Source organism: Mytilus edulis, chromosome 3 (assembly GCF_963676685.1).
Source record: "Mytilus edulis chromosome 3, xbMytEdul2.2, whole genome shotgun sequence".
Classification (NCBI taxonomy): domain Eukaryota; kingdom Metazoa; phylum Mollusca; class Bivalvia; order Mytilida; family Mytilidae; genus Mytilus; species Mytilus edulis.
In genome coordinates this window covers 32,219,897-32,246,420 of record NC_092346.1, presented here as the reverse complement: position 1 = coordinate 32,246,420, position 26,524 = coordinate 32,219,897, and the positions used below count along the sequence as shown (strand labels likewise).

The following is a 26,524-nucleotide window of genomic DNA, read 5'->3' as shown; positions in this document are numbered from 1 at the left end:
ACCCTTAGATACTTATGTACCACATCTTTTTTGTGTAAATATTCTAATCCATACAAAATCTCCTCTGTGTAAGCCTTGATGATATCTACTGACAATGGACGTGATTCTGTTATATGTATGTTGAGACTTGCACCTCCAGAGTAATCCATTAAAATCTGTTTGGAAAATATAAATAAAAAAAATTGTAAGATATAGAAAGAAAATTGTATAAAAAACTACCTCAACCAAAAACTTTAATATGTATAACTGATAAAAATGCATCAACATATATATTTTTAAGTAACTCAAAATATTGACTGGGACCATTATTAGTTACATGACAAATATTTGTTGCAATGGTAAATGTCTTTTATGATGAGTTTTATAATGCTCTGTTGCCATCTTAATTGGTAACAACAAAAACAGTGCAAATTTTACTGCACCAGAGGCACTTTTTGAAATTCAGGGCCAATCTGCCTAAGAATAAGACCATGGTGAAAACATAACAAACAAAATCCCACTGAAGTTTGAATTGATTTTAGTTTAAAATTTGTAATGAGAGATTAATATAACATTTGTTTATTTTCCTGTTGTGTTTTTTCGGCTATGTTTTGAAATTCTACTGAAATGCCTGATTCTTACAAAGATTGGCACTTTTAAATATCTCAACACTTCAAAGATGCTCAAAGCCAAAAAATATGAAGGTCTAAAACCAGATACACTGTGTCTAAACCACACCGGCAAAATTTGCTCGGACTCGATGGTATCTAACATCCGGCACAATGATGGAACACCAATAGACAAAAGAAAGGTAGGTTTCTCCTTATTTTTATTATTTTTTTTATGATATCGAAGAATATATATACATATACAACTATTTTCTATTGTGAGATGCAATATTTTCTACAACCGTTCTATATTAACAGAGAAATAAGTCAAAATGCATGTCAAAATGACGAATTGAGTGAACCTTGCCTCGAAATTGTTTAATTTCTCGTTAAATTGTTCACATTGTACGGTAAGAAAGGTACGGGAAGGTAGATATTGACACGGAGATTGCAAATTTAGTTATTATGATCATCTCCATAATTGTATCTCTGTGTATGGAACGAAAGAAATGGGTCATGTCAAAATGGAACTGGCCGGTTTCGTCAATGTATACAACCCGGTTTCGTCATAGATTTCAAAATGCAGAACCCGGTTTGGTCAAATAAAAAAAATCATAATCGCATTACATTATAATTGATTATTTAACTTCAGCGTTCAAAAGGAGTTTTATGGGTCGTTGGAAAACAAATTCGTTCACCGGACAACGGCTTATTATTTATATGAGTCTCAGATTCAAATAAATAATAAGCAAAAACTTGAATTCCTACTCTTATAGAACACAAATATTTTAATTTACTTTGCATTTCGAATTTTTTTAACAGCATATTGAGATTAAAGCTCTCTTAATATTCGTTTTCTATATGAGTTATGGGAAAATATGTTGAACATGTTTAAACTTGAAATTAAAAGTTTACGGTCTTAAAAATCGAAACACACAATTGATATGTGATTTTCTCGCACAAAAGGATGGACACCTTTATAAGTAATCTAATCATTCTATGTATGTTATATTTTCTAAAATCGTTAAAAATAAATCTTCTTAAGGATAAACGTTGATAATAAGACAACTGTATATGCATGCATAATCGACATAGAAAATGAATGTAGGATTACAACTATCATGCATCAAAATATTTTTTTTTATCCCTTATTGTAACTATACTGCTATGTACAAATTAGTATAATAGTATAATAGTCTCAGGTCATCGAAAAAATTCAATAATAATTATTTTGTTAACATTACTAAAAAAAACGAGTCTGTACTGTCGCCGTTGTGTTTTGATGATCGTACACTGACGTTGGTCAATATATTTTGACAATATATACGGACAGACGGATTCAGTTTATTTCAAAGTGGACGTATTATTTAAAAATGTCTATCAACATGAAAAGTTCATACAAATTCCAAGCGACAACAACCCGACCATAGAGCAGAAAACAGTCGAAGGCCACAATGGGTCTTCAATGAAGCGAGAAACTCCCGCATCCGGTGGCGTCCTTTAGCTGGCCCCTTAATAAATATTTATACTAGTTCAGTGATAGTGGACTTCATAGTAAACTGCGAATACATGTATATTTATTATATTTAAGGGATAATTTTAACTATGCTACAAGTTTTGGCACACATCGCGCATTTACTATACAGGCTCTGTCATCGGACGAGTTAAGGTTTTTTCATCATTTTTTATTATTTGTACTTTTGTTGTACTGTTTATGTCAGCGACAACACTTTGACTCAGTCCATTCCCGAATCACACGCTTGTAATTCCATGGTTGTCTTTGGTTGCTTTATACTAATGCGTTTTGAACATAAAATAGGCAGGTAGTTTTCTTGTTTGAATTGTTTTACATTTATAATTTAGGGCCCTAGCTGTTATAGCTTGCTTTCATGCAATTTGTGTGTTTTTCTCATTGTTTAAGTCATACGCTGACCTAAACTTGATTAATTCAACATAATTTTTGTGTCTAAAAGAAAGTTATCTTATTGTCAATGTTTATGGGATAAGTGGTTACCGTCACTTCTTCTTAATAAGACCTAGATATAAATGACGGTCATGTTTTGCAAACTAACTTTTATTCACATTGAAAATACAAAACTGTCTGATATTGTTTTCGAAAGTTATCTTGAAGTTTCAATTGAATTTGAACTGTACAAAAAATGAATTTGAACTTTAAAAATAATGTGAAAAACATGCCTATGAAAATAAATGTGCCTTCCAGAAACGGGGAGCAAGTTACATATCTCACTGCTATGTTATGGATGCTTAAGTGTGAAAACTCGCTTTAGTGCGCAAGTAACACAGTATATATAGTACCAAAAAATCTGGCAGGACTGCATAGATGATTAATTTGTGCAGAACAGTATAGACTATAGTCGGTTTGGGACTGTTCGTCAATGATTGAATGCATAAATGTATTAATAATTGATAGTAAATATTGTAAACTAAGTATATAATATAGTATAGTAAATTAAAATTATGGCACAATCAAAACACATCCTTCTATTTTTCATCTTTACATACTACTATTATAAACAAAGAAAATATAATAATGTTACAAAATAATTAGATACCAGTGTTTGCTATTCAGTATTTATATTCCATTTAAAATTAGTTTGAAGTTAAGTGAAATAAGGGATACGCCTTTCATTAGGAAAATGTGTATTATCACAATTAACTATGTCCAAAAGTGCCCGTTTAAAATAGATTTTAACACGCCAAGTTTACTTTACAATAAATATATATCTAAATTCTCGAAAGACAATGTTCAGATCCGTGCCAAAGTTTCTTTTCATAAATTGTTTGTTAAAAAAAACAAAAAAAAACCGGGTGATATATATAGACGAAACCGGGTGATTGTGTAGTAACAACATTGACGAAACCGGTTTATTTTAATTTGACATGACCCTTTTCTTTCGTTCCATACACAGAAATACAATTATTGAGATGCTCATAATAACTAAATTTGCAATCTCCGTGTCAATATCTATCTTCCCGTACCTTTCTTTCCGTACAATGTGAACAATTTAACGAGAAATTAAACAATTTCGAGGCAAGGTTCATTCAATTCGTCATTTTGACATGCATTTTGACTTATTTCTCCGTTAATATAGAACGGTTGTAGAAAATATTGCATCTCACAATAGAAAATAGTTGTATATATATATATATTTTTCGATATCATGAAAAAAATAAAAAAATAAGGAGAAACCTACCTTTCTTTTGTCTATTGGTGTTCCGTCATTGTGCCGGATGTTAGATACCATCGAGTCCGAGCAAATTTTGCCGGTGTGGTTTAGACACAGTGAGATAGGCAGATGAAACCAAAATGTACAATAAAGAAAGAAGTCTAAACAAGAATATTGGATAAAATCTTAGTCTTTGCCTCAAAATTCTTATTATGGGTTGTGAAATTTTGTCAGATCCTTAATCAGATTTGTGATGTTTTAAATGGAGTTATATTGTCAATTTTAGGGGCTCCTGTAATAGCAAAATATAAAAATATCTCCATTAAAAACAATGACTCAGTGTAACCCACTATAAAAAAGAAAATAGAAAACCAAAAAATCTGTCATAAGTAACTCTATTTGAAACATCACATACATGATAGAATACGGAAACTAACAATTTTCTTTACAAGAAATTAGTACATTTAAGCAAAAACAAAGATTTTAATATCATAAATCCCTCGAAAAAGGAAACAGGAAAATTTGTCAGATGTAACTATATTTGGAACATCACAAAGATGATAGTTATCATAATATACGGATACTGACAAAATTTCATGTACAGAAATTTATACTTTCTACAGTGAAAAATTTAGATTTCTATCAAGAAATTTCTGAAAACAGGAAACCGGAAAAATTTTCATGTACAGAAATTACTATCTGCAGTCAAAAATTTAGATTTCTATCAAGAAATTTCTGAAAACAGGAAAGAGGAAAATTTTCAAACGTAAGCAAATTAAGATTTTTGTTAATATTTTTCAAATAATATAACGAAAGACAAATTATATTTATGATCTATATCTTACTGAAATTCTTCCTTTTAAATCAAAAATCTTCCATAACTAAAAAAAAAATAGATATGGACCATGCTACCCCCTCCCCCTCCCCCTATCCCCTTTTACTGCTCACCCATATGCATGAGTATAGTTATCATATTTTAGATTTGAGAATACATACAACTTAAAATTGTTAAGCTATCTATAAATCAAAATTCTATGGCCATGCACACATCCATTATGTGTTTGAACATCCAACAAAATATTAAAGCTGTGTCTCTCAAAGTGTAGGAGGACAAACCATGATCTCTTTATGCAGCTTGTACCAAAAATACGCCTAAGTCCAACTAATTGTCGTTTTCAGAATTTTTGGGGAAAAAATCAAAATACTAAAGCCATGTACACCTCCATTGTGTGTTTGAACATCCAACAAAATGTTACTCTTTATATATGCAGCTTGTACCAAAAAGACGCCTAAGTCGAACTACCTGTCATTTTCAGATTGTTTGGGGAAAAATTAAAATACTAAAGCCATGTACACCTGCATTTTGTGTTTAAACATCCAACAAAATGTTACTCTTTATATATGCAGCTTGTACCAAAAAAATGTCATTTTTGGCATATAAAAAAAGAAATCAAAATCCTTCAGCAAATGCTCTGCTCCAACAAAATATTAAAGCTGTGTCTCCAAAACTGTAGGAGGAGATAGGCGGAGAAACTATGATCTCTTTGTGCTCTCTCTATTAAGTCCATAACTACCTGTAATTTTCAGAATATTTAAAAGAAATCAAAATCCTGTAGCAATGCACATCTCAAATACCAAAAAAAATGTATGTGTATGAACATCCTACAAAATATTGAAGTTGTACCTCCAAAACTGTATGAGAAGATATACCAGACAAACAATGTATCCAAATCCAGATGAAAGGGCACAGGTGCGAATAGACAGACGGATGGACAGGGGTAAATTTATATGCCCCACAACATTTAGTCACATGCCATGATGGGCGTCAAAAAAGTTAACAATATGTATATCATGATTCTATCTAAACCTCTGTTGCAAAGACTCTTTAAAGGTATGGATAGAATTTAAATTCTGTATAGCTATTATGTTTAAATTGTTCCAGAGCCTGACAAGTAGCATGAATAAAAGATTGTTAATACTTATTTTAAAGTTGAGTTATTTGTACTTTAAAAGTTAGCCTATCAGGTGTAATACCACCAAATCATAGTACATCACATCTGGTTGCATACAAATAAAAAAATTTGTAGGGGTTCCGCAGAATCCAGTGTCTCGCCTTCTTTTGCTGTTAATCGTAAGCTCAACAAAAATAAGGAAAAAAATAATAAAAATATTCCTCTCAATACTATCTTTTGATTGTTAGAAGCCTCAGTCCAAGTTTTGTTAAAATCTAGGCAAATTTATGAACCTTACAAATGTTTTAAAAACTTTAAATGCAGACTGTATTTAATGTTAACTAGAAGTCCATTTATCAGTAAACAAGATTGGACACGCTGAAATGTCTCGCCTTCTTTACTAATCATTGATATCATGTCATGATGTTGATAGTCCTAAATATAAAGTCTTATTACACTGTCACATAAACTTAACATTAACCAAGAAAAGTCAAAATTGACCAATGAACCATGAAAATGAGATCAAGGTCAGATAAACCATGCTTGGCAGACATGAACAGTTTACAATTCTTCCATACATCAAATATAGTTGACCTATTGCTTATAGCTTAAGAAAAACAGACCAAAACACAAAAACTTAATACTGAGCAATGAACCGTGTAAATGAGACAAGGTAAAATAAAACCTGAGCAACTGATATATAGATCATAAAATATAGATGACTTATTGCATATAGTATTAGATAAAAAGACCAAAACCCAAAAACGTAACTTTGACCACTGAACCATGAAAATGAGGTCAAGGTCAGATGACACCTGCCAGTAAGACATACAATTATTCCATACACCAAATATAGTAGACCTGTTGCATACAGTATAAGCAAAATAGACAAAAACACAAAAACTTGACTATAACCACTGAACCATGAAAATGAGGTTATTCAGAGGTTGTAGTTTGTTGCTGTATATCGCTTATGTTTTTCATTCATTATTTTGTACATAAATGAGGCCATTGGTTTTCTCGTTTGAAGTTGTTTACATTTGTCATTTCAAGGGCCTATTATATCCGACTATAGAGTATGGGTTTCACTGATTGTTGAAGGCCGTACGGTGACCTATAGTTGTTAAATTTATGTGTCAGTTGGTCTCTTATGGAGAGTTGTCTCATTCGCAATCATATCACATCCTCTTTATTTTACCGATATATATCATACATCTGGCTTTCCAAATCATAAGCCTGATAAGAATTTTTAAAATATTATATTTTTCTCAATCATAGAAATTACTTTCACACAATCAGTAAATCTAATGACTCCTGTTATCTTGTTTCAGTTTCTTGTTAAAGGAAGTAAACATTTGTATTTAACATTTAACATGTTGAAAAAAAAATCATAGAAGGAAAAGAAATATCAGAGACACATCTAACAAAAATGGCGTCCTCCCAGTCGGTTAGAAAAGGTCAAGTTCCTGTTAATTGTAAATTATGTGAAACAAATAGAACAATTCAGTGGAAATGCATGGACTGCAGTATGCTGATGTGTGGTTATTGCACTGACAATGTACATTCAAAATTCAAAAATGCAAAGGATCACAAGATCATCAGTTTAAAAGACGTTGGCATGTATAGAGAAGAGATGGATTTTACTAACATTAAATGTGCAGAACACACTGAACAAGTCTCATGTCTTTACTGCAGTAAATGTCAAATCCTTGTGTGTCCAACCTGTATTATGAAAGTTCATAAGAAGCACGATTTAATCAAAATTAGTGATGCATACAATATCAAAGTTAACATATTAAAAAAAGGACAAAGTAAAATGCAGAAGAGTAATTATAAAATCAACGCAAAGAAAGACCAGCTTAATAAACTAGTGTCAGCTGAAAATATAAAGTATAACAAAGAAAAAAGAAATATTCGAAGTCATGAGGAAACCGTAAAAGAGCAAGTAGAACAATATTTTAAAGAACTCAAAAATAAACTGGAGCAGAGTCATGAAACTGTTTTAACATCAGTCAAATCTGATCTTAATGCTATATCATTATTCACAACCCAGAAAGAGGATAAAATCACTGAAGTCCAGAACTGTATTGACCTTTCCAATGCTTCTGAATTCTTCAAAGAGGTCAAGAAGATGGAGAAATTCACAGAAACCCAAGAACCACGAACCAGGCCTAGCTATGCTTCTTCACAGAAATTTGTTCCAGGGAATATTAACCAATCAAACATTGGATCGCTACAAGATGATGGGAACTTATCATCAGAAAAAAACATCTCCCTAGTCATCAATAATGAGTACCAGACTGAACTTGATCTGATATTCCATGTAAGTCCATGCCTTGATCAGTCAATTTGGATGAATTCTGGTACTTATAAAGTGTTACAGAGAGTCAAACCTGAAGGAACCAACCTAAAGGTGATGTCTGAATTTAACATTATAGTGTATGGAATGGCAGTTACTCCATCTAATCAACTCCTTCTAGGTGTTTTTGAGGAAACAAGGTTACAACACATTAGCAGTAGTGGTGAACTTACTGATTCTGTTTATGATGTATCACCTTTACTTCCCATTGCTATCCATGTTATCAGTGACAATAAACTTATAGTAGGAGCTTATAATAGTAAACTAAAAAGACGTGCTGTGATCGTAATGAACAAGAAAGGAGACAAGGAGACTGTGTATGAACATGATGAACATAATCAACCTATATTTAATAGCCCAGGATATATAACCACTACATGTAATGGAAATATACATGTAGTGGATGAGATCTCAGATGATTGGTGTGGTAAAGTAATGGTCTTAGGACAAGAAGGACATATAATAAACCAGTATACAGGTCATCCAACTATCAATAAGAGTGAACCATTCAAACCAGTACACATTGTGACAACACCAAGTGACAATGTAGTTGTTTCAGATCTGATTACCCAAATCTTACACATCCTCAATGACAATGGTCATTTCATTTCATATTTCAATACAAAGGACATAGGAATAGAGTTTCCATATTCTCTTGCCTTCAACACAACTGGACAACTATATATAGGATGCCGTATGGCTGCAGGTAGTCAAACTAAAGATGCAAAGCTATATGTAATAAACATTGAAGGATTCTAAAACTTTCAAACTTTAATGAAAAAGAAATATGTGAAATAGTATAAGGCAAACAATATTCATGTCATATGCATATGACAACTGGACTTATAGCTTACGAGTGAACTTACCAGAACTGATTAGACCAATATCTTGTATAACAGTTATTTTCCTTTTTATTCAAAATGTTACTTTTCAAGCATACCATGGATTCCAACTAAAGCCAAAGATCATAATAAAAATTACCTTAATTAATAGTGAAATTATTTTTAGTTTGATATCTGACAAATATGTATAAAAGGGGGACATAGTGTATTGACAATAAGACAGCAACTTAAAAACAAAAAAAAAAGAGATCTAAACAAGAGAAATATATGCATCAACAAACAAACAGTCTTCAATGATAAGTGAATATACCAGAATTATTATAATTAAATCTATCAAAAAATAAAAATCAATTGTCGAAATAATTGTCAATGGACGTCTCTGTCTTTACTAATATAAATGTTTGGTTGGTTGATCGGTTGGTGATTGCATTTTGTTGGATGTTCCATCATCCATCAAGATATAAGGATATTTTCTAAATATTGGTTGGTTGGTTTTGGACAGTGGATATGTATGTTGTGTGAATAATTGATTTATTGATTTGTTGATTGATAAGTTGACTAATTGTTGAGCATTTATCACAGGTAGAAATGAAAGTTCATATTGATCAATAGATTAATCTTCATATTTTTTGAGGAAGCAGGAGTATCAACAGAAATAATGGTTGTTTGATTGATTGATTGTTGGTATTAAACACCACATTTACTCTTGTCTATTTCATAGTGATCAGTTTTATTGGTGGAGGAAGCAGGAGGAAGCAGAGGCATCAAAGATCCGTCAAATTACTGATTGTTTGATTGATTGATTATTAGTGTTTAACATCACTTTCACGTTTGGCTCTATCTAGTGATCAGTTGTACTGGTGGTGTAAGTAGGAGTACCAACATAGACTCACCATACAGATTCTGGTTAATTAGAATCAGAGTCAAAAGCACCATGCCTTATTGAGTTGAAATTCACCACCTTAATGTAGACAGGCTAGTGCAGATGAACAACTTAGACAACTCATCCACCCAGAATGAAAATTAGCTATGAAAAAATTGATGGAGAAAAAACCTTAACGATCAAAGATTTATATTCATAAATGTACATATTACATTCAATATTTACTGTATAATAGAGAAATCAACAACTGTGGAAGCATGAAAGTGTCTTACCAACATATCATCTTTTCATAATAAATCACAACATGCTTAAAGTCTTCAGATAATATTCAAAAGTAAAATCGCAAAAATACTGAACTTAGAGGAAAATCAATTCGGAAAGTCCATAATCACATGGAAAAATCGAATAGCAAAACGCATCAAAAACGAATGGATAAGAACTGTCATATTCCTGACTTGGTACAGGCATTTTCAAATGTAGAAAATGGTGGATTAAACCTGGTTTTATAGCGCTAACCCTCTCACTTTGATGACAGTCTCATCAAATTCTGTTATATTTACATTGATGCGTTAACTAATGATTGATTTCAGACAAACATACTAATATGAATAAGAGAAAATGTCAGTTTATTTCTATAGGTTGCTACAGTTTTGTTGTCAGGATACACAATAATAAATATATAGACAACATATAGTAGATATCTTCTTTAAAATAACTTAAAATTGACTATCACAAAAAAATTGTGTCATTGAAACATGAATTGATTAGAAAGACATTCATTACCACAAGTATTCTTCAATAGGCATGTTGAGCAAGTGAGGTAACTGTAAAATGTAGGCATTAGTGATCAGATTGAGATTTAAAATCTTTGCTTTGAATATGATTCATGAAAAATGAACAGACGCCCATACTCAAGGCTCCAAAAAACGAATATGAACATGATAAAGAAACAGTGGACCGGACTCCAGGCAAAAAAAATCCATAAAAAAATGAGCTGACACACAGACTTTAGGCTCCAAAAAAACAATGATCACTCATTTTACATATTAAGGTACTAATGGTTTCACAGATAAAGAAACAAGAATGTGTCCCAAGTACACGGATGCCCCATCCGCACTATCATTTTCTATGTTCAGTGGAACATGAAAATGGCGTGAAAACTCTAATTTGGAATCAACATTAGAAAGATCATATCATAGGGAACATGTGTACTAAGTTTCAAGTTGATTGGACTTTAACTTCATCAAAAACTACCTTGACCAAAAACTTTAACCTGAAGCAAGACAGACGGATGGACGAACGACCAGACAGACAAACAAGCAGATGAACAGACGTAATGACCAGAAAACATAATGCCCATAAATGGGGCATAAAAAGTGTTGTGTTTGGCATTTGTGGCGCATATAAAAATACTGAATCTGCTTCTTATCTACATTAGTAATGATGATCTCTAAGGAGGTCTCCTTGGGCGGTCTGATCCCAGATCTCGTTTATTGTTTAGTGAGAATCCTGTATCCCGCTTCTCATTGCCATAATAGCGCATGTAATTATTACCCATGTCCCACCTGACTTATTTTCCCATTTTCACGCTTAATCATTCGAATTTCATGTGCAACGCTGTAAACAAAAAGCAGCTAATCCCGTGTCATGCTTACCGTAGACCCAATTTATTTTCAACCCAAATTTTGACATGTATGAATTTCTCAAAAAATTGCTAAATTCTTTATTTCTCTCATCTCTTGATAATATGTAAATCATGTCCATAAAAATTTTAACTTACATAAACTGTACATTTCCCTGCTTCCTGTATATACTTTATAGCTAAGTAGTGAATTAGATTTTTATGTCGTAATCGAATCAAGCTGTGTATTTCTTGTTCAATGCTTGTAATCTAGAATAAAGAAAGCAAGAAATTCAATATGTAAATAAGCCTAGAACTTTTTTTATATTACAAATATACACTCTTTATACTGTGGATTTATTATTAATTGTTGAATACCAATTTTTGTGGACTTCTTTGGTAAATATGAACCACAAAATTAAATGTTCAAGGAATGATAAATTTTCTATAGACTTGTATGCAGACTTTCGCAAATTCACGAATCAACTATCCACCAGTATGTAGGTTTTTCTTAATCTACAAAAATAGGAACCCACGAAATTAAATAAATACACAGTAGGTTAAAAATCAATAGTTCTTTAACATTATTAAGATTTTGTACCACCATTGGGGAAAGAACGCAAGATTATCTAATAAGATGCAAGTGACAGCTGTTTTACCCTCAGCACAATTAAGAGCTTTATTTGTTGTTAAGACACCTGCCTAATTGGGAGATTGTAAACTGCCCTCTAGATGGTTTTTTGGTTATTTATGTCATTGGGTTGCTGTCTCATTCACACATACCCACATTTCTATTTTTCACATGTATAAATCTCATCCATACAAAGTAAATGGCAACTACACAAGAAGATATTGCAAACCGAAAATTTTATATTCAAAGGGAAATAACTCTAGCTTTTAAATGTATATTAGCCACAAGGGAGACATGTATAATGTGTATGCTTATTAAACTGACTACACCCTATGGTGCATAGTATGGTACCTGATAGAAGACTACAACCTCAGTTAATTATAGCTGAATTGTCACTTTCTTTGTTTTCAAATACAGAGTAACCTGCCTAATCCGACACCTGAGTATTCCAACATCCTGCTTTAACCAAAACATTTTTCGGGTCCCAAAATAGGGCTATCTTTGCAGAAAAAAACCACAGTATTGCGACACCATGCTTAATCAGACTTTTTTTTGGTTCCCCAGTATGTTGAGGGGGATAGGACCTTTATCGGGACTCCAGGATCGGGTGTTTTTAAGCTCGGGATTTCAGGACATACCCCTTCGGGACCTGGGAATTCTTTTTTTCGAATTTCGGGATCCGGGATTTTTATTTATTTAAATTCGGGACCTCGGGATTTCGTGTTTTTAAGCCTGGGATTTTGGGATCATGACCCCTCCTATCCCTCCTCTATGTTGGATAACACAGGTTATACTGTATATTTATATATAAGATTTCTCTTTACATAACTTTAATTAAAACTGTCAGTGTGTGGACAGATGATTTTGAGGTTGGAAATTACGATGACATTTTTGGTAAATCTTAAAAAATTTTTGCATGCAAAATTTTTGAATTTTCACATTTTTATGACGATCTTTCACTATATGTATAGTCAGTGAGTAATTGAGAAAGAGAAATTGACAAAACCTTTCCTCATAATAATCAGTGTTTGCATAGGTGGATCCAGGTGGGCCCTGTGGGAAAAATTTGGTTGATTATATAGGGAATCACTGAAGCGTGACTGGAGCGAGCACCCCCCCCCCCCCCTTACAAAAAGTTCTGGATACACCACTGGTTTGATTATCTAAATTGTAAGATTAATGTAGTTTTTTTATTTGAAAGATCATGAAAATAGCTGCTTGGAAAAAACTAGAATGAATCAAACTACTTAGACACTGATAGAATGTTTAAATTCTTATTTATTTCATTTTTTGACGTTAACCAATTAGGTTTTGAAAGCATTTTTTCATTTACCTGTTTTAAGTAAGTAGCACCCTCCTTATCTTCATAATCAACTCTTTGAGTTCTCTTCTGTTTTATATGGCGCCACTTTAAAACCCATTCTGATATAGCTACTAATTCTCCATTGGCTGTATCTATCCCAGCATACACCGTACTTCCATGGAGGCTATGACCTAAAAAAAACAAATATATTCTGTTAAAATTAATTTGCATAAAGCTACTAATTCTCTGCTGGATGTATCTATCCCAGCATACACTGTACTACCATGGACGCTATGACCTACAAAAACAAATATTCTGTTAAAATTCATTTGCATAAAGCTACTAATTCTCCATTGGCTGTATCTATCCCAGCATACACTGTACTACCAAAGAAACTATGACCTACAAAAACATATGTTCTCTTAAAATTAATTTGCATATTAACTGTCAAGGAGCCAATTATCAATCCAATCATTAACACAAAATAAATAAATATGGATTTTTATTTGATTTTTGGTGTTTTAACGCCACTTTTAAGCACCGCATTTAGGCTATTTCATGGTGGCCAGTTCTTATTGATGGAGGAAGCCTAGTGCCCAGAGAAAACCACTGACCTTCGATAGGAAAACTGACAATCCAATCATTAACACAAAATAAATAAATATGGATGAATGAACATTCAACATCAAAAGACAATAATAGTGTTGAAGTTTCAAACACTCCTTCCTGTCCTGTGCTTTGCAGAAAAACAGTGAAGCCGTGTAGTAGTGGTTAGTGCAGCGGACTTCTAACACAAAGGTCTCTGGTTTCATTCCCTTTCCAAGATGAAAATTTGAATTTCGGCTCTCCCTTAACACCATTTGCGAGTATGGTCTTGAGGAAACGATGATAGTCTGTCGGAAGGGGATGATAAATGGCTGACCAGTGTTAAGAGAGAGCCATATCTCATGCACCTTAAAGACACCCTTGTAGATTTCGAAAAAGAGCAAGCTAATGCCGCTACAAGGCAGCACTCGCACCTGCAAAGTGAAAAGGGATTAATATAAGTTGCAAAACTTGTTTCCCAATCCACTATAAATAAATATGTTTAACCTAGTGAAGCAGTGAAACCAAACCAAACTGTTAGGTATCAAGTTCTGCCAACTGATATACAGACCATTTCCTGCATAAATATCCAAACATATTTTCTCATAAAAATTTCGATGACAAATTCTGTACACTCGTTAAATTCTGTACATTTGTTTATGAAAAATTGTGCATTTACCCACTTTACACTTCTAAACAATGGGATGGATAAAGTGAAAACATTACCTAAACATGTGCCTCTATGTATTGTTCTCTCTGATTTAGTATTGAAGGCTATTACCACTATCCCTCCAGTATGGTCTTTACATTGGTGATCAGAATCATCGGTATCTCTCAATGGGGTACTGGTCCTCCTGAATATATCAAAATAGAAAATGTAAAATAAAATAAACTTGAGGCTCCAAAATTACTCACTTGGATAGAAGCATGGTTACTGAAATAGTGCAAGCAGGATATACTTCATGTATTCCTCATATGGATCAATGATAAACTGTTGAAAATCTTGGATTTCTAGAGGCCATATCATATAAAATATCCATTAAGGGCTAATCCATTAAAATGTTAGTGGGACGGTAGGAAGGGAAGTTTAATTATTGAATGTGGGTCATGGGTCTTTTTTCAGTATGCTTCTATTACTATTATTCAAAATTATCTACAAAATGGTTCTTGGTTGTAGGGATATTTTAAAAGTCCCTTACTAACCTCCCATCTACATTTTAATGGAATAGCCCTAATGGTTTTGAGGACTCATTTATGTTTTTTTTCATGTTCAATGTCGGTGATTCCAAAAGATTTCACTTCCTCAAAGTTTAAAAATAGTTTCATACCTTATCATGTGATACATGCATCAGTCCATCTGTTTTTAAGGTTTTTTTCATATATTTATTACCATTTTTAAAAAGTTTAAAAGCAATCTGTATATAATCTTATAAAATAGTACAACAGAAAACTTTTCTAAAATATAGCAGTTATCTCCCATTGTATATATGTGTAAATAAGATTGGTATTTTTTATTTACATCTATATGAAGCAATTTACATCTATATGAAGCAATTCACATGTATATGAAGCAATTTAAATGTGTAAATGCAAATCTTGTGCAAATAGTTTCAGATTATTTCCTTACAAAATATGTGTACCTTCCATTGTTAATACTTATTAAATGGAAACAATAAGCATTTAATAAAATTGATTTTTATAGATATAAGAAGATGTGGTATGAGTGCCAATGACACAACTCTCCATCTAAGTCATAATTTGTAAAAGTAAACCCTTATAGTTCAAAGTACAGTCTTCAACACAGAGCCTTAGCTTACAATGAACAGCAGGCTAAAAAGGGCCCTAAAAATGACTAGTGTAAATCATTGAAATGGAAAACCAACAGTCTAAACTATATCAAAAATTAGAAACAAGAAAAACTTATGAACCACATCAACAAACTACAACCTCTGAACACCAGGTTCATGACTTACATCATCGTCATGTATGTGAAACAGCTATATTTTCCTAGTCTAGTTGTCATAAATAGAAAAAATATGAATATTTTTAACAAATATATTTGAATCTGCATCCATGAAGTGTGTTTGGTCTATAGCTACCAAATAAAAATTTAAGAAATGAAATATGATAATATAGGATCAAGTATGTGTATGTAGGTGTAATACCACCAAATCAAAGTATGTCACATCAGGTTACATACAAAAGGGTTGAAAAAAAATATTACCTTAAATTTGACATTTCAGTAAAAAATTGCTGTGTTTCAAAGCACCATTATTTTTTGTTTTGTGTTTCTAAAGAATATTTTGGAAACTTGAGGTTACATGGTTACTAAACGTTGTACACAGGAAGAAAAAGGGTGCAAATTTTATTGGTTAACTCTCATTCTTAAGGAGGCTCGAGGGTATAAAAATTTCAGAAAAAAATCAAACATTTGTTTTTCATTACAAATTTTATTTCTTTCCTTTTTGTAGTTGTTACTTTATCATATGGTACAAAAATCATGCAAAACAATCAATTCGTGTTGGACCCAGATGACTTTCAAAATGTATACATCATTGAAAAAGTTCCAAATTATCTCCCTTTGGTGGAAAAATGTCATTTTTTTTGCTCTAAAATTGAAATATCTTTTTCAACTCATCGGTGACCTATCTTTTTTAATATAATTTCCATATAAGCTGTACTTAAACTAAATTATTGTAAAATTTTAGCGATTTTTGTAATAAATTTCTATTTTTTTATTTCGATATTACCTTTATTTCTCAACAGAAAAAAACCGTTTTTACAAAAATGTATGCTTCTTTCGAAGTGAATTGTGAGCGCAAATGAACGGTGACCCCACTTTTTTATTTTATTTTTCTATTAACTATTAGATAAAGTCCATTTATAGAAAAATATAGAGAAATCCTATATAAATGATTTAGACCCGCGAACCCCCTTAAGTGGACATAAAATAAAAACATAACAATCACAAACCTTCTTCTTTTATCCTGGTTATATTTATTCTCATTATTTGGTAGAACAATTAATGGAGAGGGTGAATGAGACATTCTTGGTCTTCTAGGAGTACTTGGGGTACCAATTGGGGAACATGTTGGTACTTCAGTATTAGGAGTAGCAGGTACAGCTTTCTCTTGTTCTGTTGGTTTCTCGTCAGATATCTTATTATAGAAATAAATAGATTAATATATAGATCATATCAAGAAGATCGTGCTACTAAAAGATTTGTTTCAGAACCATACTTTTTAAATTTATGCAAATAAAATTGGGTAGCTATATTTATTTATTTCACAAGATATTTATTTTCTGCAGTCAAGCATATAAAGTGTAAAACACATTGATGGTTAAATGGCTGTTATACTGTATGTCCAACAGCAAACATTTCAATAATATTTAACATGAAAATTTTGTCAGGTGAATATTATTTGTACTTTGATAACATATTGGGAAGAACAGATAGATTCATAAATTAGAAAACATAAAACGGCCCCTGAAGTTCTATGATAGACATATTAAAAAAGTATAAACATTTGAATTGTACCTGTTTAGTTTCCTTTATTTTCTTTGTTTCTTCTTTCAGAGCATGTTGTCTCTTCTGTATTTCATCCTCTAGAAGTTGTCTCTGAAACAGGCAAAGCACAAGATTATTAGTTCATGAATAAAATTCATGTGTGTGTCTGAAGTTAAATTCAAAGAAACAAGAGGCTGTCACAACGACAGCAAACCGGATTTATTAACATTTATTTGTGTCCTGGCAATATCACAAGAACCATTACTGATGAATGTGAAAGTGAAAATTGTCAATATCAAATTTGACCTCCATTTTGTCATCAGTATCAACATATTAAAATTTGAAAAGCTTAGATTGAATGGTTCATGAGTAAATGCAACAACGTGAATGGAAACACCATTTTACAATCTTTCAAGAACCATAACTCCAGAACGGTAAAAGTCAAAATCGTCATTATTCAACTTGACTTCTATTTTGTCATCAGTAACAACATATAAAAATTTCAAAAGCTTTGGTTGAATGGTTCATGAGAAAATGCACGGACACGACTGGAAACATCATTTTTCAATCTTTTAAGAACCATAACTCCTGAACGGTAAAAGTCAAAATCGTCATTATTGAACTTGACCTTCATTTAGTTGTCAGTAACAACATATTAAAATTTTAAAAGCTTTGGTTCAACGGTTCATGAGTTAATGCACGGACACGACTGGAAACTCCATTTTTCAATCTTTCAAGAACCATAACTCCTGAACGGTAAAAGTCAAAATCGCCATTATTGAACTTGACTTTCATTTAGTTGTCAGTAACAACATATTAAAATTTTAAAAGCTTTGGTTGAACGGTTCATGAGTTAATGCACGGACAACATTTGATTGCCGCCCGCCCGACTGACCGCCCGCCGTACATCCCCAAATCAATAACCGACATTTTTGTCACAAAAATCCGGTTAAAAATGAACATGGAATTTGGTGCATCAAACCTTTTTAACCCTGTCACATGCTTTATGCACCTGTCCCATGTCAGGTGCTTGTATTTTAGTGGTTGTTGTTAGTTCATGTCTGTAATATTTGTTTTTGTAAACTGTTTTCTTATAAATAAATTAGGCTGTTAACTTTCTCCATAAATTTTTTCATCTCTAAGCTTTTTATAGCCAGCTGTACAGTGATTTTCTAATTGTTGAAGGTCTTACAGTTGCCTATAATGGCTTACATCCACTTCACTTGAACTCTGTTTGATATTTATCTCATTGGCAATCATACCACATCTTCTTATTTTTATACAGTACCATTCTTTTACTTTCAATAAATATATGACATATCATTGAGATATTTGATTTATTCTTAATATAGAACTTTCAGTATTTTACACATTATTTTACAATTATTTTGCAATAATTTAATTTTGGATGTAACGCGTTTTTTGATTGGCTGACGTTATTTTGTTATCAGCCCATAGACATAATTTAGTCATGTGACCGTGACGTCATCAACATTTTTTCATGGTTTTCGACGATTTAAAATGGAATTTAGAATTAAATTATAAGAAATGACTAATATTTTTTCTGTCTATTCGAAATAACATAAAAATGTGATGCACACTGTTAAATAACCCGCTACACGCGTTATTCAGTGTGCACCAAATTTTTCATGTTATTTCTTCATAGACAGAAAAAATATTACAGTCATTCCTTAAATGATCAAATAGTTTAACAATTGAATACCCATATAATATATTAATTCATCTTTGTTTCTAAGTCTTGTTAGTTATTTATCTTATGAGGTACACAAAATGTTACAAACTTGCTTTAATCAACACTGCTGGAAAGTTTTGTTCTCACAATAAACAGAAGATACTTGAACATCATGTAAACAACTTCTATGTTCACATTAACTCAAAATAAAAGAACATGAAAATCTATTTTTTAGCAAATTGATACTTACTACCATCCCCTCCCTAATCTCAAATATCTTTCACAACTATATCTAAAATCTATTTTATTGATCTAGAAGTTGTAACAAATTTATGTAAAAGTCCTACATTTAACTAAATCAATCCAAAATTTATAGGAGTTGCACAATGTTGTTATTGAAAAAATTCTTAGAATGTCACAATGAAATTCTCAGTTGTCTAGCAGAAATTGCAGAATATAAAATGCTAAAAGGGATATTAAGTCTATGTTAATAAGTATTATTGAACATTGTATTTAATTGTAAAAAAAAAGTATATAATTAATTTCAGATCAGTGTATTATATTATTATTGAACATTGTATTTAATTATACTATTCTAACATGAAATAAAAGAAAATAATACTTATCTATATGAAACCCTGTTCTTATAGATACTTACAATATCAGGGTACCTTACAGTTAAAGCTGTAGCGGTAAGTATTATTTACAGTTTTGATAATACTTATTAATTAGTTCATTTGGAACTCTTATCTAGACGGTCAGTGGGGAAAAGATCTCACCAATGCAAATATTGTAGTTTTGTGCTAGAGTTATTTCCCTTGAATTTTATATACTTTATTTATCTAAATAAAGTAATAATAATAGTTGAAATTAAAAGATCACTCAAATGGTACATATACATGTACCATGCAGTTTTCTGTATAGATTTAAAAGCAAAATTAATAATAAAATCAACTATGATTTAAGGGAAATATCGCTATTTCCATGATCCCATTGTGATATCACTATTTCCATGATCCCATTGTGATATTTGATAACACTGTCTTTCCAGAATACCGGTATATTATTAATTTCTGATTCTTTTGAAAAGAGGATAACTCCATGGTTTGAAATACATGATGTAAGGTCAAAGGCCAAGGGTAAATCAATGTTTTAATCAAACAAAAACATCAAATACATCTTTTTCTTCTTTTCTTTTCAGAAAATCAAGTCTTTTCTGTTGTTCTCAATTTTGTAACATCATTTTAAACAATTTAATACAAAGTAAATAGATGTTTTAATTTGTTGCAATTGGTCACTTAATCTTTTTTTCAATTGCTAATTCATTTGATTTGTTTTGATTTTATGTGTTTGAACCCAACTTTTAATAACTGCTTTTGGGCTATTTCATGGCAGCCAGTTTTTATTTGTGAAGGAAGCCTGAGTGCCCAGAAAAAACCACTGAGCTTCGATAGGAAAACTGACAATCCTAGTGCTAATTCATTTAAGAATAACTTCATGGTTTTAAATAATATGGTTTAAGGTCAAAGGCAAATCACTGAAATAATCAGACAAAAACACTGAATACCTCTTTTTCTTCCTTTCGTTTCAGAAAATCAAGTCTTTTCTGTTGTTCTAGTTTTAGTTTTTCTTGTTGTTTCAATTGGTTACTTAACATTTCTTCATAAAAAGATTTCTGTGGACCTTTGTAGTTATCACGAAGAAATGTCTGTACATGTTGAGCTAGTTCTAGAACCATAACCTGAAAAAGGTATAAAGAAGAAATGTCTGTACATGTTGAGCTAGTTCTAGAACCATAACCTGAAAAGGGTATAAAATAAGAAATGTCTGTACATGTTGAGCTAGTTCTAGAACCATAACCTGAAAAGGGTATAAAATAAGAAATGTCTGTACATGTTGAGCTAGTTCTAGAACCATAACCTGAAAAAGGTATAAAAAACAAATTCTGCAACATTTTAAAATATTTGTATATACACTGTAACAAGCTAGTATTTCAACTTATTTTGCATTATATTGTCATTTAGCATTGCATAACACTTCCATACAATGTATTTCGTGTAGATAATGTTCACAGTTGTGCGCTGCACAGTACATTCTATTGAAAATGTGCATTCTTCTTTGTAATAGAAAGTGGTGTGTGCCGCACAGAACATTAAAATAAAGAACAAACATGGAATATATTAAATTTATTATTTATTTAAAAATTTCAAGCACAAGAAATTATGCAAATTCCATAATTAATCAAAGAGCAGATTGCTCTGAGGGATAGGATTGCCATTGTTTTTATTGATACATGTATTAGTATTATTTTCAAAAATAATTCAACTGCACGTGTAAAATACTCGTAAAATGTAATTTACGTAATCTGAATAGTTATTCAACTTTAAAAATAGCCAATCCTCGATACAAGTGTATGAACAATGTACTTGTTGTGTTTTATTTTGTACAATCAATTCCAAGTTTACTTCCACAGCAGTCACTGAGAGTGAGAGATGGTATTTCACTTTGTACCTTATCACCTATTTTCCTATGTGAATTCTAGGTGGAACCCCATTCCTAACTCTTGAACTATTTAATTTCCTTTGAGTCAGTGGACATGACTCCTTTCCGTACACATTCCTCTGTTTTAATTGCGATCGATTTTTATATAATACGATGTCTATCCACAGAACGAGTTAAATTATTTTTACGTTTCGTTGTTCGGAAGCGATAATATGAAAGACTCTTTTTTGGCTGAAGTGGTGTTCTATTTACACCTTTACGTTGTGGACTACATTTATTTTAATTTCAATTTAAATGATGCATATGATTTAAAATTGCAACAACAATAACCCTCAATAGCAGACAGACATAGAAAGGATCTCGTGAGTTTCAAATTAATCAATGGAGTGGGGAATCCAGAGCAACCATTCAATCTGATACCCCTTAAAGTCAAGAAAACTATACGCATGCGCATAATTACATAAACAAACCCTAGACTTGTGATTTGTAGAAAGGACGTATATATTAAATGTTAATTAAACGACCTACATTTCTTTATGGAAGTACAATATCAAATATCAGTTTCATAACGGTGACAAATAAGAAAACTCCACTTCAGTTCTTATATAACAGAAATAAGATTTACTGATCGAAATTCAGAGAACTCAAAACTGGGGAATTCCCTCTGACGTGTTTCTAAATTTATACACTAAATATAAATACTGCTTAATTCTTATTTTCCGTGTTGTTAAAAACATGCATACAAGTCAAGGGAAATATCGAAACATGAAGATTACGAGAAGAACATTATAGGACAGTTGTTTAAATTCAATCCTTTTGTTTTTATACCATTTAAAGCAAGACAATCTCAAGAATCTGAAATGTTCCTTGATGTTTAGAATAAAACGGTTGACGTGAGGGCATGGCCCTGAGTCAATGGTATAAGTCTACAGATTGCTTAAAAGCAATCGTATCCCAAAAATAGTTCCAAGTTGAAATAATAGGCTTTTATATGAATTAATAAGATGTTTTGAATTTGTTGCAATTGGTCATATAATCTTTTTATACTGATGGTAAACAGCTACAGAATATAAGAAAATTAACAACATTTCCCTGCGGTTTATCTACAATATATATACAAAAGAGCTACCATGGATTTTACATTAATTCTATGCCATACAATACATGTATATATACAAAAGAGCTACCATGGAATTTACATTAATTCTATGCCATACAATACGAATATGAAAAATTCAATAAAGAATCATGTATTAAAGATAAAATCATTAAAATATCCCCTGTGACAGGCATTGAGGAAAGTTTAAGTTTAAAAATTAAGGGACAGGAACAAGAAAAAAATTATTTCAGAAAACTTTATCTCCTACACAGATGTGAAAGGCTCTGTCAACACTATTTACATGATTTAATAGAAAAAGTATGTACTGCCTTTTTTGCCTTTTTATATTTCCCTTAGATTTGAATTTAAGAGAATTTAACCTGGCAAACATCCATTCATAAAAGCTTGGTATCTGGTTCAAGTTATAGGAAGATGTGCATTGAAGACCCATTGGTGGCCTTCGGCTGTTGTCTGCTCTGTGGTCGGGTTGTTTTCTCTTTGACACATTCCCCATTTCCATTCTCAATTTTATTTAGTACAGTATTTAGTCTGTATCTAAATAAAAATATTTAGATGAGAAAGGAGAAAGAGATAAACGTTGAAGTGAACAAACAGAGTTATCCTTCTTTGTACTGGTTCTCTCCTCTTCTACATTTATATACTTGTTCTCAATTTTTTCTCAGAATGTATGTAATGTTAAATGTAGATTGCTTGTGATGTATGTTTGAGTATTGTATAAACTTAAAAATATTCTATCTCTTCAGTTAATAAAATTTCAATAATAGTAAAGTCACATGACTATCTATTATACAAAATCATTTAATGTAAGTTATTTTAGGTTGCACATAAATTACCTCTCCAACCATTGATTTGGCTAGTTCTATAAGTTCTGTATTCAACACAGCTATTTGTTCATTGGACAGTCCTTTGGCATTTTCTAGACTTATTTCTGGTACCCTTTAAAAAAATACCTTTAACAGTATTAAATCTTTAAATGTATTTTATTACTCAAGCAATTATCTCCCTTATATACACATGTAATGAAAATACCTATAGCACAATAAATTAAAACAAATACATGTACTTAACAAATCTTTTGAAGTGTAAAATTTGTAGAGCTATTATTTTGTCTCTCCTGCTGTGTTAACCTTTATCATTTAATCCTCTTAGTCAAATTTTTAACTTGGAGGTGCTGAAAAAAGTTGTGCTCTGACACTGAAGACCATACAATACAATGTTTTGTTTTTATTAATTCCTTTGTTGGGTTGCTGTCCTTTTGACTCAAAATATGCAATTGAATTTGATTTTCATGATTTTGAATACTGAACACTTTATGGACAAATTGGTTAGCTTGTTTTTGCATTGCTGTCTAAATGATGGCACAGTCACATCTGCAGCTGTTTTCATGAAAGGAAACTATAATTTACAAAGATAGATAGGTACGAAATATTATGTTGAACACCATCAAATGTGTGAAAGTCTCATAAATTGCTTGTATGTGTGGTCACTCTATTTTGAAAGAGTCCTCCCCTTGGTACATTTGTATCATATAAATGCATGTCTTAATTAATAGTCCTAATACATGTACATGTATATATTTATCTGTATCATTTTGTTTTTTAAACTTACAAATCAGGATATTTATTTGGACATTTAATAACCATATGGATCATGCTATCACTGTCAGTCGTCCCTGCTACACTTTCAGACTGCTGCTGTTTCAGTATCAAACATATATGCAAAGGTCTCTCAACCTAAAATACAGAACAACATATAAATATATTTATTCAATACTGGACAACAAAAGGGAACTTTCTGTTACAGTACCGGTACATTGATTTGGTTAAAATTTACTCTTTTTGTGATGATTCACTCTGAAATACCCCTTCGTATATTCCTTACGTCATACATTCATATATCATACATATACCCAACCAGCAGTTACATCTATGACAACCTTCATGTATTTATATAACTCATATTTTGGCTGAAATTTTCAAATACATGTATGAACCATCCTTCACATTGTATATATTCACTCAATCAGTTTGGTGGTCATTTTGAAGATCATGCATAATGTGGTGAAATTGGACACTAATCTGGGGATTCAGTGAGCTATTTATAGATGGTTCTTCCCGAATATCTGTTGCGGGAAAAAGAAGACAACACGATTTGCCTGCAGACCCTGTTCAGCCATTCCATTCACAGCAACCTGTGCGTTAAGATAAACATTACAGAATACCTTGAGGACACATATTGCCTTGTATAATAACCAACAGGTCACAGTTACATAGTTATCAATCATGTCATAGAGATACATGTATTACAATAATAATTTTTTGAACTAATATGCATTTTTCTATAATTTGGAGTTTTAATACTTTAACGGCATATATTACCTAGACAGACACAGGAGAGGCTTGTGTGTAAGTAAACTACTTTAAATTGCAATAAGTAAATACTTTTATGAATTATAATGCATAGGCTTAGCCCATGTCGTGTACAATATACCTTCCATGCGACCTTCTTTCTAAGATCGACAACATCGTCCATGTAAACCGCTTGCAAAACTTGCCATTCCTCTTCTTGTCGCTGAAGAAGAGAGTCGTCTGCCATTTCATAAATAGCACGGACTCCTATTATACTCGCATACTACTGCTTTCAACGGCATTTTATCTTACAGGATACGATAGCACTGAAAATATGAGTTGTTTACATTTTTAACGTTTCATCATCAGTTCATCGGAACCGGAAACCCACACGAGAAGCTAAAAACTACTAACCAATCCCGACCTCTTACCTCATTAAAAAAAAAGACGGCGAAGTCGCGTCTTATTACGGTAGTTTATCCCTTTATCAACTCGTTAAGCAAGCAAAAATGTTTATTGCACTGCATGATCTATGACTGGGTGCCTCTCTGAGCATCTCGTTTTGGCTTGTTCTAAATAAATTACCTTTTTCAGTTTGGTTTTAAAATATTTTCCAAGCACCATTTGACATGAGTACAACAGAAATATCCAAAACCGATAGTTTAGAGGTTAAACTATCAAAAACTAAGGTGCCATATTTGTTTACGAACAAAAAAAAAACATCCTTTTGAAATGAAAGTCTGTTATATTGAACTGATTTCATAGGACAATTTCTCACTTGCCTATCTGGTTTCATTTTTTTCTTCATCCAGAAATTTAAGTATAAAATTAAATAAATTTTATTAGCATTAACTTATTGTCATCTTTTTCATTAAAGGTCCAACTTTTTTTAGTAGACAACAACATTCATATTGTTCAAACAACAACTTTCATATTGTTCAAACAACAACATTCATATTGTTCAAACAACAACATTCATATAATTGTTCAAACAACAACATTCATATTGTTTTAAAAATTAAAAAAAACACAGATTTTTCCAGGGTTCAAAAGGGTTCAATGTTATCATAGACTATCCGCTGACTTTTCTTTATTTTAGTACTGTATAAAGATAATGAAGACAAAACCATGTATTTATTGAAAGATACAAAAACATACATCTACATATTATTCTTAGGTGCATTACTTTTTATTTAAAAAAAGAAGAAGATGTGGTATGATTGCCAATGAGACAACTCTCCATAAGAGACCAAATGACACAGAAATTAACAACTATTGGTCACCGTACGGCCTTCAACAATGAACAAAACCGTATAATTAGCTATAAAAGGCATCGGAATAACAATATAAAACAATTCAAACGAGAAAATTAGCGGCCTAATTTATGTACAAAAAATAAACG

At 31.7% G+C, this 26,524-nt stretch overlaps 2 protein-coding genes across 5 annotated transcripts in view; one reads left to right on the top strand and one right to left on the bottom strand.

Annotated features, from left to right (window-relative positions):
• LOC139516240 (eIF-2-alpha kinase GCN2-like) overlaps positions 1–25,517 on the bottom strand; it is a 42,079-nt gene extending 16,562 nt beyond the window's left edge. For 3 of the 4 annotated variants that reach the window (XR_011662929.1, XR_011662930.1, XM_071306233.1), the window contains exons 1-10: positions 25,265–25,511; positions 24,383–24,507; positions 23,608–23,710; positions 20,720–20,893; positions 17,490–17,570; positions 16,925–17,109; positions 14,678–14,805; positions 13,397–13,557; positions 11,592–11,702; positions 3–155 (exon numbers count right to left, since the gene is read on the bottom strand). Coding sequence is in view for 1 of the 4 variants with exons in the window: in XM_071306233.1 (XP_071162334.1) it covers positions 3–155; positions 11,592–11,702; positions 13,397–13,557; positions 14,678–14,805; positions 16,925–17,109; positions 17,490–17,570; positions 20,720–20,893; positions 23,608–23,710; positions 24,383–24,507; positions 25,265–25,369 (1,326 nt within the window). In the remaining 3 variants the exon portion in view is untranslated. Of the gene's footprint in view, positions 1–2; positions 156–11,591; positions 11,703–13,396; positions 13,616–14,672; positions 14,806–16,924; positions 17,110–17,489; positions 17,571–20,719; positions 20,894–23,607; positions 23,711–24,382; positions 24,508–25,264 lie in introns of all 4 variants that reach the window. The other variant, XR_011662928.1, reaches the window with a different exon arrangement.
• Positions 7,136–9,076, top strand: LOC139516244 (uncharacterized). The gene has a single exon (XM_071306238.1). The coding sequence runs from the start codon at positions 7,157–7,159 to the stop codon at positions 8,843–8,845; it is 1,689 nt and encodes a 562-aa protein (XP_071162339.1). The 5' UTR covers positions 7,136–7,156; the 3' UTR covers positions 8,846–9,076.
• Positions 25,518–26,524: the final 1,007 nt, after the last annotated feature.